Here is a 15,665-nt window from a genome sequence, read left to right as displayed (position 1 = left end):
ATAAGTTAGACAGAATCGGTTTATGAACCGTAACTGAAGCAGGACATCTTGTTTCAGTGACAGCTTACTTCCAAGAGGGAAATAAAATAGACCAAAAAATTGCCTTGCTCTCATTAGTTTGTCCCGAGGAAAAAATTGCTCTTTTAAATGGAGGGGGCCATGGACTCTGTGCCCCCCCTTGATCCGGGAACCTACCGCATCAATCAAAGCTACCTTATCACACAAGTGAAACGAGCAAGGCTTTGTCCTAATGTTCAAATACATCCCCGACATATGATGATCAATCACTTCGCTTTCAAAGTCAGTGATTTAAACATCATATCGGAAAAAGATTGCCCAACTATGCCAGGCGACCTGGACGTCGTGTTATCGGCGGCTCGGAGCGAGCGTGGTTTAATATAATGGTTTCTGTTGTCTTACATTCATTCATTGTGTTAAACGTCATGTCGTCGGGATTATGTGAGCGTATAAAAGACCGAGGTTGTGAGCTTTTGGTTGGTTTGCGTTTTTGTGGTCTCAGCAGGTGTGAGGGTTGAAAATAATACTGTATCCGACCTCTCATCACTGTTCTGAAATCAAAGCAAGGTTCACTCGAAAGAGTCCTGTTTTGCAACAACTGCCCCTCAATTCCAATTCAGCGACAAGGGGTACTGAATACCGCCTTGAGTAGAAGGACCCTCATCGTTTGAAAAGAGCCATTATTGGAAGCAAAGATGGTATAGCGCCCTCACTTGGTCCCACTCGGGGCCCATATGGGGTGTGAAAGAGGCGACAATGGCAAGCTTTATCAATATGCATGCTATGTTTTCATTGTTTCCTTTTCATTTTTTTTTTTTTGGAAGGGCAGCTCGCATTTCCAATAGAGGATTTGGGTAGTAGCCATCTTGCAGGACAGTTATTTTGCTCCACGGGGAAACATCCTCTGTGCATATCCTGTGGAACAAAAGCACTGCCCTACAAGATAGCAGGTATGGAAATCCTCTATCTGGCACCTGCGTGTGAAGCACTGCAATGGCGTGTTCAAAAGGAAAATTACTCTCAGTGCTGGCATTATGAAGTCCATCAGCCAAAAGTGATCAGAACGCTCAGCTCTTTCTTTTAGTATCAACCACCGCAAAGACTAAAGGTCACGAAAGATAAGGGTTTAATGTGTACGAGAATGAAAGAAAATGTATTTATTCGCATGTCTTTCACGTTTGAATAAAATTTCAGCAAAAAGCACAGCAGCTACGGTTGTGTTCCGCGACACGAACCATCACCAGACGTATCGCCATCACAGGAACGGCGCTGACACACACTGGACGCATATCAGATCGCAGCTCCGCGAAAGACGTCTTGGACCCAAGACTCCACAGCGCCAAGAGCAAGTAGTACCGGTGCAAATCTTTCAGAAAGGACGTCTGAGCAGGAGTCTATGCATGTATTAGGTACACATTATGGAGGTTAGGTTTGTATTTTTCTCCTTTGTCGTTTCCGGTCTGTTCCGTCTTGTTTGGCATCTCCTCTGGACAAGACGATGTTTCTCTTCAAGTCCAAGTTTTCTTAGCGGGGCGATGACACAGTTTGATATTGCATACATCTATGACCAGTTAAGGTGTCCGGGGCTACTCGTTGAAGTGCTCATGTAGCTACATACAGCCCAAGAAACGACGATGCTTTCTGGTTAAGAAAAAAAAAGTTGAGCTATTCCTGTTTTGAGGGCGTGGAAAACCGTCTACAACAAGGTCAATCAGATAGACAATTCACATCTTCAAAGGGACATACAAAAAGATAATACTAATACTGTCCCGAGCTCAACGGAACACCTTGAACGGCTTAGCATTTAGTGTGTGATCTTTGCATCTCGACCCTTGTCTTGGTTGTAAGAAGCTTACCTATCCTATCTGTGTCATAGTAAATGCCACTTGACGCTACGGTTAAGGTCAGCATGTACTATTACTGATACTTAAATATAGAGACCCTTTCCAAGACATGGCACAACTTTCAAAAACGCAGAATCTCGTTGCGGGCCTTTTATCCAAGCGTTTTTATAGACAACAGAACCCAAGTTTGGTTTAATATGCTATGGTATTATAAGCATTTCAATAAATGTCATTCGTCAATGTCTATATGAAGAGAGAATTATGCCGCAAATTCCGCCGTGATTTCATTCGACAATGTAAATATTTAATTCACCGTACATTACTGACTTTTGAAAGGGTAATGTCGGAGTAAACCTAAGATGATCGATGGTAAAAATGAGTCAGGTTGTTGAAAGACTGATGGCTAAATTTCCGTCGAGCTAGCTACCTAAAAGCCCCTGGATTCTGTTTGTTCTATTGCACTTTATTTTCTGCACGGAGTCAAATACATCGTCCGATTACATCTGCAAACTTATCAACACCCATCAAAATTTAGCGACATGCAGTCTGATTTCCTCCCACACAGAAACGAAGACATCCTCTCCTCCATGGCCTTTTTGGAAAAAAAAGGAAGAAACTTACAATTATCTTCTCAGTCCTGATAATCTTCATCGACATTTTCTGTCGACACTTCACGGCTTGATGTTGTCGTGAATTTTAAAAAACTTTTCCCTTGCCAAACGAACTCGTCTGCGAAATAATTTTCACAGGGATAATTTGCGACGGTGTATTTTGGAAAGAGTGCAGCAGGCAAAGGGACAGAAAAATCATTTCCAGGGGACAGTTCATCGAGATGGGGTTGTGATTACTCAACCATTTACTCGACTGAAATGTTTGAACATGGTCATGACACTTCCTGTCTGCAATGTACCGTTTAAAAAAAAACAAATCGTTTCCCTTGCCACAATGACTCAGCGTCACTTCATAGTCTCAGCAGCAAACCAGGTTATCCGAAAATCAGCCAATTCTAAAAGCTCGTGCGCCGTCCACACCCATATCTGATGCGACCGCTAGCCACATTATGACCGATAAACTGCTTGCCGCACAACGTGGTGGGCTTCTTACAACTCGACTCGAGGAGTAAATAGTTACGCGCTCCAACATCAAATGCGCCAATAAACAGCGGTGTAGCCAGAATTATGAGCACGGGGGAGGGGGCGAGCTGGGGGCTTCACACTGAAGTGTGGTGGTGGGGGGGGGCTGACTGGATGTTGGACATTACATGTACACCCTTTTCCGAAATACAAGTGGAGGGGCGACGATTTTTCATGCGGGGGGGTCCCCCAGCCACGCCGCTGCCAATAAAAGGTGCGGTGCCATGAGGCCTCGTTTGAAGAAGGCCATGTGATTATTTCTTCTGAATCTAGTCTTCGTAAATTTACTTTTGTATCCCATTAATTAAATCCCATTTGAAATTCTCATTTTGCCATACTGGTATCAATTTTTAAAGTCATGCGCGAATATTCTAAAGTAACATTTACTTTAACGATGGTTAGACCTTAAAGAATTCATTAAGAGCTTTTACCTCATACTTCTAATCTACCGAGTATATGCACAGATTAATTTATTCTTGTCCTATTTTCTATTTACATAATTTAATTTTGAAGTTATTTATTGTACTCTCGTTTCCAACCTAGGGCTGGATGAACAGACTCTCGAGTCACAGTGTTTTTCACTTTTGTTTATCCTGACCACCCTAGATTGGATTGTCCTTCGTCCCTTTACCCATTCCCCCCACACCCTACCCTGTCCTCCCCTCCCTTCCGAAACCCCTCCCCTCCCCACCCTAGTCCCCTTACCCCCCGTCCATACCCAATCCAAACTGTCCCCTTTCTCCGCTGAGTGTGTTCAGCTGATTGTTAATTTATATTTTTTTTATTTCTTAGCATTATGTTCATGTGATGCCTTTTGTTTTGTCTGTATACATGAAATGACCGAATAAATAATAAGAGTAATAATAATAATAATAATCTAAAATCCCATTTTAATGGGCTCAGAGCTGGACCAAGAAAAGGCGCAACAGAGGCTCCTTTGGCAGGAACTGCGCATCGCTGGTTCACGAACGACGACTAAGAAACACAAAAGTTGCAGTCGAATCGCTACCAACAAAATGAACACTCCCGACCAACATGGCTCTTTTCAACCTATGCTCGGGAAATTTTTGGCGGTGATTGCAGGGGAGGATTCAGGATTTGGTGCGAGGATTGGGGGGGGGGATTTCAGTTCGTACAAGGGAATGGGGGTTACTACATGTAGTTGTCGCGGACCATGAAGCCATTTCATCTCCGTTTTGTCTTTAACCATGCACGAAAAATAAGACCCCTGCGTGGTAAATGCATTTAGGGCGTCCCCATGCAACCTTTCGACGTAGCCCCCCCCGGACAATGCACGTTCACTCAATGTTGTGCATCAGTTCAGATTGAACTTCAGGCAAATAATCCGATCTGAGCACCCATATCCGACCTGATGCGCGCGACCCGACAAAAAAAATAGAGTGAAACCGACTCCAACCCCCACACATCTGGCTCGGATAAATCGTCCAGCAGTATACAGGCGTCCTTCCATTATGTACGTTTTTGGGATGCGTTGCCTTCGGTTGTCAAAGTCACCCCGGGAGCGGTTTTTACGGATACACAACGCTAGGCGCAAGTGTTGACACTCATATGGAAAGGCGCCTTGACTCTGCAACTAGAAGCCATAACTGCCACGGCACAATGCTCATGGATAGATGGTACGCGCGCGTTAGATTGTCTCTTTGACCAACAGGGTGTTGTCATTTCCCAAACCACACGCGCGTCAAGTTTAAGAACGCCCCACCGCAGTTGCGGCACTTGCTGGGATTAAAGTCTGTAATATTTCCGCTGTCTGTGCTTGAACATATAATTATTCGACAAATTCTTTTGGAAAAATCGCTGCCACAATTCAAAAATGTAAAATGTGTATCTTTTACAGTCACAGTTTGAGGTGTAAAAAGTCATACAGGGAAAAAACCACGCATTTGAGTCATTTTGAGGAAATGGCGGTTTTTTCAGAATGACCAATTTCACACTGGGCAACACAATATGCCTATCGTTGACGATTCATTATGTTATGGATTATAAATCACATTATAAACATTTTTATCACATCGATTTCTGCGCCGGTTTCCAGATTTAAGTTAAGAAATAGGGCAAAAAATAATTCCGCCAAAATCACGAACTGACTGCATGTTTAACTTCTTAAAATACTGTTAGCAAATTTAATCATTGAATGTCAAAATTCAGGCGCAGTATATTACATGTACACCAGCCACCGTCTTCAATTAAAACATTTTTCATCTTCAACCAAGGGAAATTCAAAGCAATATTGCTTTCGAGTCTTCCTTCCCCCCAAACGACAGAGATCTACCTTCAAATTAAAAATAAATTTGACTGGGGTTGATGACACGTCACGTTTTCCGCCAGTTGCATTCTTTGTTTTCTTTCCAGCGGCCCGGTCCTTCTGCAAACATTTCCTGTCAACAACCAGCACAAAACAGGAAATCCAAGTGACCCCGGTACTTCAACAAAATAAGGCACAGGCCAAGAGCCGCTCCATCAAAGTGAGGAAGAAACAATCTCTGCAATAACACATGAACGACAAATTTCTCCCCTGAGTCATTATACTAAAGAATTCAGGCAAGTTTGAAACTACTTCTTAATAATCAATTTATGGTGATTTAGTCAACAACCTGTCAGTGCCGGTATTTTTTTTCCCCAGTGAAGTTCCGTGTTTAGATTGATTTGTCACTGAGACCGACTCGCTCCGATTCTTCAAGCGGATTGAGCTGATGAGCATCTCTGTTGAACGAGTTACGACAATGTAGATAAAGGCAACCAGGAAAAACCTCGCAAAAATCCAAAGCGAGTCTGTGCTGGAGGTTTCAGTTACAGTACTTTGGAAAAAAATGGAATGGAATAGATTAAATTAAAGAGCAGAGCCTCTGAAGCTTTCTTCCTCATTTTGGACAGAGCAGATCACATATGACAGAGCGAACCTGTTTTGTTCATCACATTTCGCTGATTCACTACTGACGGGATTAGGTCTAGAATCTAGAAATCTTGACAAAATCCTCGACAAAACCTCTTTCATCATGTAACGTGAAGTCTGCTAATGACTTCCACTTCCATTCCCTAGAAAAGCGCGGGAGGGGATTACTTTAGACACCATCTACAACGTAAAACAATGTGCTAGGCATAAGACAATGTTAAAGAAGAGGAAAGAGGTTTTGGACAGAGTATGTAGGAGAATGCAACAAGGGATTTCTCACTTTCTTCCAGATGGGAACGGTTGCTTTCAGCGTATCAATGCTGTACTGCACTGCCTCCAAAGATGCCTGTCGGTGAGGGGAAGACACAGCGATGATGACACTCGCTTCCTGTACGGGTACGACGCTGTACAAGGAGATAGGGGGACAGATGGGGAAGCGCATTTTTGAAGTTGACAAGAAACCTGAAAGAATATCTCGGTTGGGGAAAATATGTGTTGGCTTCAATGGGAATGATTTTAGACAGCTGTAAAGACAGGGCATTGCTGGAAAACGTTAATGATTGAAAAACAATGTTTCTTAATTGGAAAACGTACTGGTGCACGCAAAGGGAATGTCCAGTGTTCCAAAGTGCATGCACCCAATACAAAAAGCACTGCAACCCCTGCCATCCAGCAGCAAACGGGTATACAGCCTTACAGGCATGCACACTTTATACCCTCACCACGAACACTCTAGATTTCTAAGAGTCAACACTTGACCGAGTTTTATTATGGGGGGGGGGGAAGCTGGTTAATCAGCAATCCACGGATGAAGACAGGATAATACATCTAGCATTGCAGAGTTTATAAAGGGATGTGCAAAGGGCAATCATCGGAATCTACAGTGAAAGAGGTACACGGTCCGATGAAGCCATTAATTTCTATCTTCGGCTGTGGCCCACGAATTTACCATCGACACTCCTAAAATTGTCCGTGTTCAGGCCTGCTGATGCCAGTGCAGATCAAATGGCATTAACCGTTGATGTGAGCACTTGGGTGTATTTGTGGCTGAAACTTCAGGCTGTGAAATGATAAAGGTACCTGTGCATGTACCTCAGGCTCAATACAACCGTGAAGAAAGGACAAGGCAGGGGTAATACGGGCGATTCACAATAGTGCGCCTCCAAGAGTTTGCAACGCGTTGGCCAATCACGATGCGCGAAATATGTCAACCCTTTCCAAACGCACATTGGGTCGGCAGATTTCGCGCATCGTTACCAGCCAAAGCGTGGCAAACTCTTGGATGCGCGCTATTGCGAAACGCCCGTATTCGATAATCATCAACACATTTTCTGGGCAAAACAAGACCAGTGTGATGAACACGTTTGGATATTTTTTCTGCGCACTGATTTTGATCCCTACGTGGGCGAGGAAGTTTATAACCACCTCTACAATAAAAAGGAAATGTCACTGAGGGCTGTTCTCATCAATCTGCCTATCAATCTTTAAAGGTCCGCTTTCCCATTTGTAACTGTTTGGTATGGAGGGTTATAACTCCAACATGTCCACTCAAACAAAGCTCTGTTTTGGTATTAAATTACTGCCGAGCAGGTTCTGGCAATATTTGTCAAACCCTTTTGTACATTTCAAACACCACTGCACTTAAAGCCAACAGAGGCAGACGGGAAGGCAGCTGGGAAAGTGATGCTCTTGTCACAGAGAGAGGAAGCAGCAATGGTACACGCATAAGCCACTCCAAGGACTTATCAAAACACTCGGCAACAAATGAAAACATCTGAGGCCGGGGGGGGGGTCATCAGTGGGTGAATTCTGCCAGCTGCCGACGCAGTGTTGAATGCTTTTTGCTCCGGAAGTGAGGATTAAAGTCCACGATCACACACTTGAGACATAAGCTGATCAAACAATGACGAATCAAAAGTTCTCGGCGCTATTCAGCAGGAATTAAGAATGGTGAAAGCACAAGTTAAACGTAAGAAGGGGATCTTTCAGAGGGGGGACGCCATCTTACATTTAATAATAATAACAATTTATTTCTTTATAGTGTTTCTTGTTACTGTTACCATTGCGTGTCCTTACTATTGAGGAAGTACAGGTATACAGTACAATATTGCTATTTTGGTACAACCACCTGATCCAAACGAAATCACTTCAGAGTGGAGAGATGCAAACTGAATTACATGGAGGTAGCTTGGCAGAGGACAGAATACACATCACAACCCCATGTGTTGGACTGTAACCAGTTACTTGAAGATTTTACCCATGTCAAGCCGAGGTTGAGGCCCCAGGCGCTCAGGCTGCTCCTACCGTGCTCACAGTGTACATGATATCAAGGAGTAAAGAGCGACTTGATTTGGCACCCAAATGACAGTGTTGTAGTCAAGTACTTTTCAAGTACCAAGGTTCTCTGTCAAATATTGAACTGGGTAAGAGGGAATAAAGCTGGAGTACTTTCCGAAGGCATTCGATGGTAAATGCTCAAAGGTAAGATTACAAATGAAATGTACATGTAGGACTTCAATCACCCCCAGTTTTGTAAAATTTAAGTTTCAAGGAGAAAAGTACTTGAAAGTACACTGTACTCGGTCGAGTACTTTTCAAGTACTGTTGTCCTAAAACTCAAATTTTACTCAAAAGTGATGGTTTAAACTCATTCTACTTTGTAATCTTACCTTTGTTCAAGTATCATCAAATGTCCATGTGCTTCAGCTTTGTTCCCTCCTAACTAGTTAAATATTAGGCAGAAAACTTGGTACTTGAAAAGTACTTGACTACAACACTGCCAAATGATATGGTTAATTCATAAACCCAAGTCATACTGAATCCAAAAGGATCTAACGTTTCTTGCATAATCCAACGGGTCCAATTCTAAATCTGTTGGACTTAGTAACAGTGAACTTAGTTGGGCTCCCTTGATTTAGAGCAGATAACCGATAAATGTGCACAGTGGTTAGGGTTATACTTATGTAGCACACACTATCGTGCAGCGAAGAAGCCTTCTTTTCCAAAAGCCAACCGTAATAAGAAGGGGAAAAAAGGCAAACCGAGGGGTATTTCCTGGTACATGTAGTTATTCCATGCACCTACACAAGCACACCATAGATACACATGACTGCTTGATGACATTCACATCATTCACACGGATCGTTAAAAGCATCCCTGTGGGATGGCAAAAACCGGGTTTGACTGTTGGAACATCCCGAGAGAACCTGGACTTGATGTCGTCTGGCATTGAGATTGATGGCTCATGTGCCGTGCTGAAAATCCAACATCATCTCCAGGCCTGGTCTGCATTGTTCCCATACTCTGGCTGTTTCCAATTTCTACCCATTAAGGATGCACATTGTGGGGAGGGAGGATGGTTGACAAATGCTGGTCAAAAGGATCTCCCGCTGTTTTCATCCATTCAAAACATGTATGAATATCCTCATTTGTATTCCATAAATTCATTGAAACAGTTTTCGTGGGCCTTTTTAATAGAAATGTGGTTCGGTGACGAAAGCCTTTTTTGGGGTACAGTGCTTAATTGTACAGAATGCTGTTCTTTAAAAAGACGACCGGACCTGTAGATCTCATGTACATTTAATGGAAGTTGTCATTTCAAATCAATTAAAAATTCGGGATCAGAGAGGGTATTTTGTTTTGGCTTTCAAAATGCTTAAATCTTCTCAACTTTGACGTATATGTCAATTTGATTTTGTCACAGCATAGGATATTTTGATTATTATACTTGGTTTTTTGATCTTCCAAAAAGGTTTCGCATAAAAATACAGCATTTAATTCATTAAGATCTATCCCAACTTAGATCAAACAATTTTGATTAATACGTGGACTTTATCACGTTACTCCAATCCCCTTCTTAGCACCCTCAACCAAATGGTGAGAAAGGAGACTCATGTTGGACCAGCTTTGACCACTGACTCAACTGTGCTGAATTAATGAGCCCACTGGTTGGGTGCTGGAGACGGCTAGAGCCAACTCCGCCAACGGAACCACTGCTCATTAGGCAGCTGGGTATATCTGGTTTCCGTGGCAACTAATTACTTGAAATTTTCAATCTCCTCTAGAGCATTATCATCAATTTTTCAAGGAGGTCTCTTCAGTATAGAGCTCCTCAATGCACAGGAAAATGCACAAATGGACACTTCTATTATGGAGAAACCGTGTGAAGGGAGAATTTTGGAACAGCCTGCTTAAAACTGGATGGGGCCTTAGATGATAATGGACCTCTGAAAATACTTTTTTGTGTGAAAAAAGTAAACATCCATCGAAAATGCATACATGTCTTTCTCAACAGAAATTTTCACCAGTCTTGTGTTATGTTTTGTATAACAACCCTTGAGCCATATCTATAGTATGCGAATCGCATGGTGTGTGCTGCATGATGTAAAGCAGAGCGTAGTTGAGGAAGCACGGACTAAAATTCCTACTCCATGAAATGCAGACTCACTGGATTATATTGAGCATGTCTACCTGACGGTGATGTTTGTCATGTAGGATAGACTTGACTCCATAACATAGGAATCCAACTTTTATATGAAACTGGGAAAGTGTTTAAAAACCAGTTGGTACCTTTATAAAACCAGTTGGTACCTTTATCAAAACCAGTTGGTACCTTTATCAAAACCAGTTGGTACCTTTATCAAAACCAGTTGGTACCTTTATCAAAACCAGTTGGTACCTTTATCAAAACCAGCCACATGACAGGCTCTCAACCAATAGGGATAGAGAAACTGCCTGAGGTACTTATGAACACACTTCTGTGAGGGCCTGTTTGTTCCACACGGATCTGGATCTCATTCAGTGATCCCAACCCGGTTCCCACCATCCACTATACGTATGCAGGTTTTGATGTCTGTACACGAACGACGGATCACTGATCGTGATTCTGATCTGTGTAAAACAAACGCAGCCTGAGTCTCCGCTGTGAAATCAGGGAGCATCTCAAAAGTCCGAGGAATTTCTGCATTCCATTGGATTATTCCCACGGGAACAGTGTGAAGTTTAGCACCCGCTCCACTACCACCTCTAAAACACTTGAACATTTGCATGCATCTAGTCAACTGTCCATTCTGAGGAAGCAAGGATGGAAACGCAGTGGGGGGATTCTTTTCTTGAAATTTTTTCCTTCCTTTGGAGTGGTTATCAGTAAAGATGGAGGAGCCCTAACCTATTTCTTTTTCATTCTTGACACCTACGCCTACATTTATAGATTGATCAACGTTGGCCCAATTTGCAGACACATGTGACCTCAACCAACTGCTAAAACCCTTTAACAAAACAGCGCAGACCTCGCTGAGGGGCACAGCAGCAGTCACCTTACCCTATCCTGTGGAAGACAGCCACGTGTTCCACCTCCCACTTCTCTCGGACATCCCGACAGATGCAGCCAATCTTCTTCTCGGCCATGGGGACGTATGCCTCGTACTCCAGGCGGACAACCTCCTTGCCCTCAAAATTGTTCCTGGTAGTCCCTAGAAGGAGATTGAGGAAGCAGGAGGCTTCAAATTATTCACCATCTAAAGTGAAGGGTGGGGTACTTTCCACTCTGTTTGATGCATGCTTATCGTTTGAATGTGGTACCTGTTTGCAAGCCCAAATTATTCACCACCTAAGCAAAATTTGACTGAATCTCCCCCCAAAAGGTCTATAGGGCACTGTTCAGTTTAAACTCAGTTTCCACATGTTGCACTAAAAGGAGCACACCCACTGAACTTTTCACCATGAGGAATGGTGCAAACGGTGGTGGTTCCACCTAGTGATTTCCACTGAAAAGAATTGAAAGACCAAGGGGTAAGATTTCATGGCTCAGTCTATTAGAGTTGGGACCATCTTCCATGAGCTAAGGGATGCCCACATGTACGATTCAAAAACTGTAAGTTCACAGCTCTTCAAATATTGCAGAGAGAATTTGTGTAATCAGCGTAAAGGATCATAGTTATTACGGTAGTTTTACAAGAAGCTCACAGGTCATGTGAAGTTTCTCTTACCAATAAAAATTGAAATAGCACCTGAAGTAGGGGAGGAAACCATCGCCGTTGCCTTCTCCACGCTCAAGGGGTCCGAGGTTATTTGTACAAAATCTTTACCTTCCATCTTTTGGTCTTTTCGTTTGGAATGAGGAAAAACAAAAACAAAACCAAACCAAATTGTCAGCTTTTGCTGAAGGCCAGGGGTTATGACAGTCAAGCGAACTCGTGGGGGGGGGATGGGCCCTGACTCTTGATATCAAGGGCATTCATAAACAGACCAAAAAATATCATTATGAAGGGTGAATTGTGAAGTCCTCCAATTCGTGATATATTTTGTTCTTTTTTCCCCAGTACCTTTGCACATACAAAAAACTCTGCTTTAATTACGCTCTTGTTTTTCTCTTCAAAGAATTCAATAACATTACAAGAATAAGATTAAAACAACTCCAAACACCTTTAAAGTGCATATTCTTGGCCTGCTTTAGAACTCACGATAATTTTTTCATCATTTACATGCCTGCCTGATCTTTAAAAAGTAACTTATTTGGGGTGAATTTCACCATTTCATTGAAGTTCACTGAATGCATCTATCTGAAATCTGTAAAACTTCTTTGTAACGTAAACAACCCAATTATGAGGACTCTGAAAGTTCAGACGGCCTGACAAATGCCACTTCCAGTATCCCGTTATGGGCATTTCTACCATCCAATCAGCAACCTACATGTAAGCAGGTTAATACCTGACATTTCTATGACATGTACACGTATGAAGAGCAAGATCTGTATTCAAAACTGAAATTTCATGCCGGCCTTCTTAGGCTCTTTGCAAATTGCAATGCCTCGACTAAGTCAATTTTGCGAAAATGGTAGGCTGGATTCTCCAAGTTGAGCTTCAGAGCAGAGCCTTACCGATCGCTAGTAAAGTTATGCAAATCCCTGCTAATGCCGCCTAGCCTCCACTGATTGGTGGGATTACAGCGATCTCATCATCAGGTCGAAGGTCGAGGAGGTCATCACCACTGGCAATGTACTCTTGGTTGACAGCTAAAACCACGTTGTCTTGGATGACAGCAAGCCTTGACAATATAAATAAATTAATTGGCCTTAAGAATAACAAGGACATCACCAATTTACAATTAAAATACCAGAACAACTTTTTTCTCCAAGGCAAATCAATATTTAGGACTGTGCTCCCTAAAAAAAAACCTCAGCAGGTACATGTACACGTATGAGTCTACCAAAATAAAAAAACATGACATGTATGTACGGAAAGGAAACAAGAAATTTGATGTGACCAAACAACCAACAACAGGCCTTAGTCTTCAACTATATGAAGCTGGTGCACTAAGGAAGAACGGCCTACATGTATGTGAAGAGTGGTTCCCATTTATACCATGATGTATATAGTGGCAGTGCACATGAAGTGAGCCGAGTTGCAATATTCAAGAAAAAACACCTTTAAAAACTGGCAGTGATATTCATCCGTCACTGGCAAATTTATACTACACTGTGACATTTTGCCGGGCATATGCGCAGTATCTGCTTTTGTGGACGTTGTGGACCGTGTTTTTGTGGACCGTGACAGATCTTAGTCTGGTTCTGTGAAAACATAGTCACTGTGACTTTGTATTCACGAGGTGAGAATCAGACCTTTTTTAGAATTTTAGTTTTTTTCCCTTAATAAGAAAAATCCTCCAGAACCACGAATTTGCAAAAGAAAATGCAAAATTCTGTAATCAAGTCGTGGGGTCAATTTAAGACAAACAAAAAGAATAACATTCTTGATTTTCGGGACAAAAACAAGGACACTGGGAATCGAACCCAGTCATTGTACATGTAGGAGCACATCATGTGATTTCAAGATGTACGCACTATGCATTACACGTAGACCACAGACCCTGCTCGATTCTGGAGGTGATTTAATAACCTTTATAAGCTTGCTCATGTATACGCATCAAAGAGGGCAATGCTTTCTTGTGGCCGACTAAATACTGTGTAGATAGTTTTTGCCAGCAATGGGTAAAACATATACATGTACATTATCTTAAAATTTTAATTAAATTAAAAACTAAAACCTGGCTGGCAAAAAACTGGAGTACTGTACTTGTCTTTGACTCAGGACAATTTGGGTGAATTTTGCTGGCTGAAGAGTGAATAAAGTTGGCAAGAATTTCTTCTGCATATTTCTGCATTTCAAGTGGCCCAAGTCATGCCAGTGCCAGTCTGTTGTCAGGTTGTTGAGGTACGTGTAGCGCTACACGTAGGGCTGTGAAGGGCTCTCTTTTGACATTTGCCTTTATACTGTTGCCATCATAGCCTTACCATGCCTACTTTACTGCAGGACGCTAACACATGAAATCCTGACTGCATTGCAGTAGGGCTGTGATGGCAACAGTGTAGGCCGAGGCAACCTCGATTCCATGGGCTGCGTGGGCATCAGCCCCCGGTAGAATATGAAATTGATACTGACTGGCTAGTCAGGACGAATATATGTAATGGTAATGTCAATCACGCTTGTTTTTCAAAAGCTGCACACTTGCGCCCATGTATTCTCCTACACGTCTCCTACTCACTCTCCACTCATGTCTCCTACACATGAGTAAATCTGCATCGTGTGTAAACATAGTGAGTAAAGGCCTAATTTAACCCCTTCGCGCCGGGAATTTCTACCCGAAAGCCGACTCCAAGAATTCTAGCCTCGCTTGGCCATTGCGGCCACCTGCCAAACTGCAAATTCGCGGTTTGTGGCCCTGCATGCTCTGCACGCTTTGAATTACACGGTGAAAAGGCTGATTGTTTGGTGGCATGCGGCTCTACTCACGCTTCCACATTCCCATTGCCTCTTTTCAAAGTGGGGACTATTGTGAAGCTGGTGATTATGATGCAAATTCGGTCTTTCCATTTATGGGCTACACACAAAAGGCCAATTACCATATATACAAGAGCCAGGGTCTGACTTCTTTCACCTTGTTCGCTCGAGCGTGGGCCAAGAATAATAGCTGAAAAGCGGGCTGAGGATCTCAATTTTTACGGCGTGTCTAGCCGCGTCCCAGCACCAAGGGGTTAAATATCCCAGATAGGCCTAGTGGGATATTTAATTATACAATACCAGAAGTTAGATTGTTTAAGACATTGTGGGAACCAACATGGTGCGGCAAAATCATACCCATGGGAGCGGGGTTGAGGTCGGGGCAGACATCCGTGACTTTTTCAAAATGGCAAGTACTGAAGTAGCAACCACACCGTGCAGGTGAAAACAACTGGGACCATGGTCAGATGGTGATGTGCTAGGACCAGCCAGTCAGAGGATCGGGGTACTCAAATCTTTCCTTTGATGACAGTATGTACATGTACATGTAGGCGCGTGCACGTCACAGTTGTTTCCACCGGCGAGGTGTGGTTGCTACCCACCATTTTGCGAATGTCCCCGACGTTTGCCCCGGCCTATAAAGACAAATGTCAAAGGAGATCCCATTCAAAGCCTAGCCCCGAGTCAGTGAGTGAGGGCTATGGTTTGAGGATGATTTTGGACGACGATGTAACTTGTAAATCAATCAGCCAGTTTCTTACTGTGGATACTCCTTCACAATAAGTAGCAGCAAATCATCTGGAGTTGTACTTTTCTTCACATTTAAAATTCCTTCTTTCACTCCTGTAAGTTCTCTGCTTTTAGCGAAAAACAGCAGTTTAATCTCCACAAAATTGGCACTGCAATCTTCCATTTGTGCACATGCAGATAACTAAAACAGCCATTTATGCAGCGCCCTCATTGTCAAACACTGGTTCGA

General features: G+C 42.8%; 1 protein-coding gene across 4 annotated transcripts; it reads right to left on the bottom strand.

Annotated features, from left to right (window-relative positions):
- Nucleotides 1-112: 112 nt before the first annotated feature.
- On the bottom strand, nucleotides 113-15,654 carry mocs2 (molybdenum cofactor synthesis 2). Of its 4 annotated transcripts, none has more exons than XM_087136487.1 (6): nucleotides 15,448-15,652; nucleotides 12,787-12,953; nucleotides 11,897-12,010; nucleotides 11,230-11,380; nucleotides 6,190-6,313; nucleotides 113-1,659 (listed from the first exon to the last, which is right to left on the bottom strand). In XM_087136487.1, exons 3-6 carry the CDS (start codon nucleotides 12,000-12,002, stop codon nucleotides 1,621-1,623), a joined length of 420 nt encoding a protein of 139 aa, XP_086992613.1. In that variant the 5' UTR covers nucleotides 12,003-12,010; nucleotides 12,787-12,953; nucleotides 15,448-15,652; the 3' UTR covers nucleotides 113-1,620. The 4 variants fall into 4 exon arrangements, with proteins under 4 accessions (XP_086992613.1, XP_086992611.1, XP_086992610.1 ...); XM_087136485.1 differs by lacking the exon at nucleotides 113-1,659 and adding an exon at nucleotides 5,111-5,499 and having other exon boundaries at nucleotides 11,918-12,010; nucleotides 15,448-15,654; XM_087136484.1 differs by lacking the exon at nucleotides 113-1,659 and adding an exon at nucleotides 5,111-5,499.
- Between the last annotated feature and the right edge of the window lie 11 nt (nucleotides 15,655-15,665).

Source organism: Acanthaster planci, linkage group LG05 (assembly GCF_054643075.1).
Source record: "Acanthaster planci isolate LZ-2023a linkage group LG05, COTS_SCS, whole genome shotgun sequence".
Taxonomy (NCBI): domain Eukaryota; kingdom Metazoa; phylum Echinodermata; class Asteroidea; order Valvatida; family Acanthasteridae; genus Acanthaster; species Acanthaster planci.
The sequence above is the reverse complement of the archived record's forward strand: the minus strand, read 5'-3'. Positions and strand labels throughout refer to the sequence as shown.

Bases quoted from the DNA above. Each gene is read 5' to 3' on its own strand.
- mocs2 (XM_087136484.1), bottom strand. From the start codon at position 12,002: ATGGAAGGTAAAGATTTTGTACAAATAACCTCGGACCCCTTGAGCGTG. The intron at 6,314-11,229 runs GTAAGGTGACTG...CTCCTTGTACAG, and splicing joins GCTGTCTTCCACAGGATAGG to CGTCGTACCCGTACAGGAAG. The intron at 5,500-6,189 runs GTGAGAAATCCC...GTGTTATTGCAG, and splicing joins CCGTTCCCATCTGGAAGAAA to AGATTGTTTCTTCCTCACTT.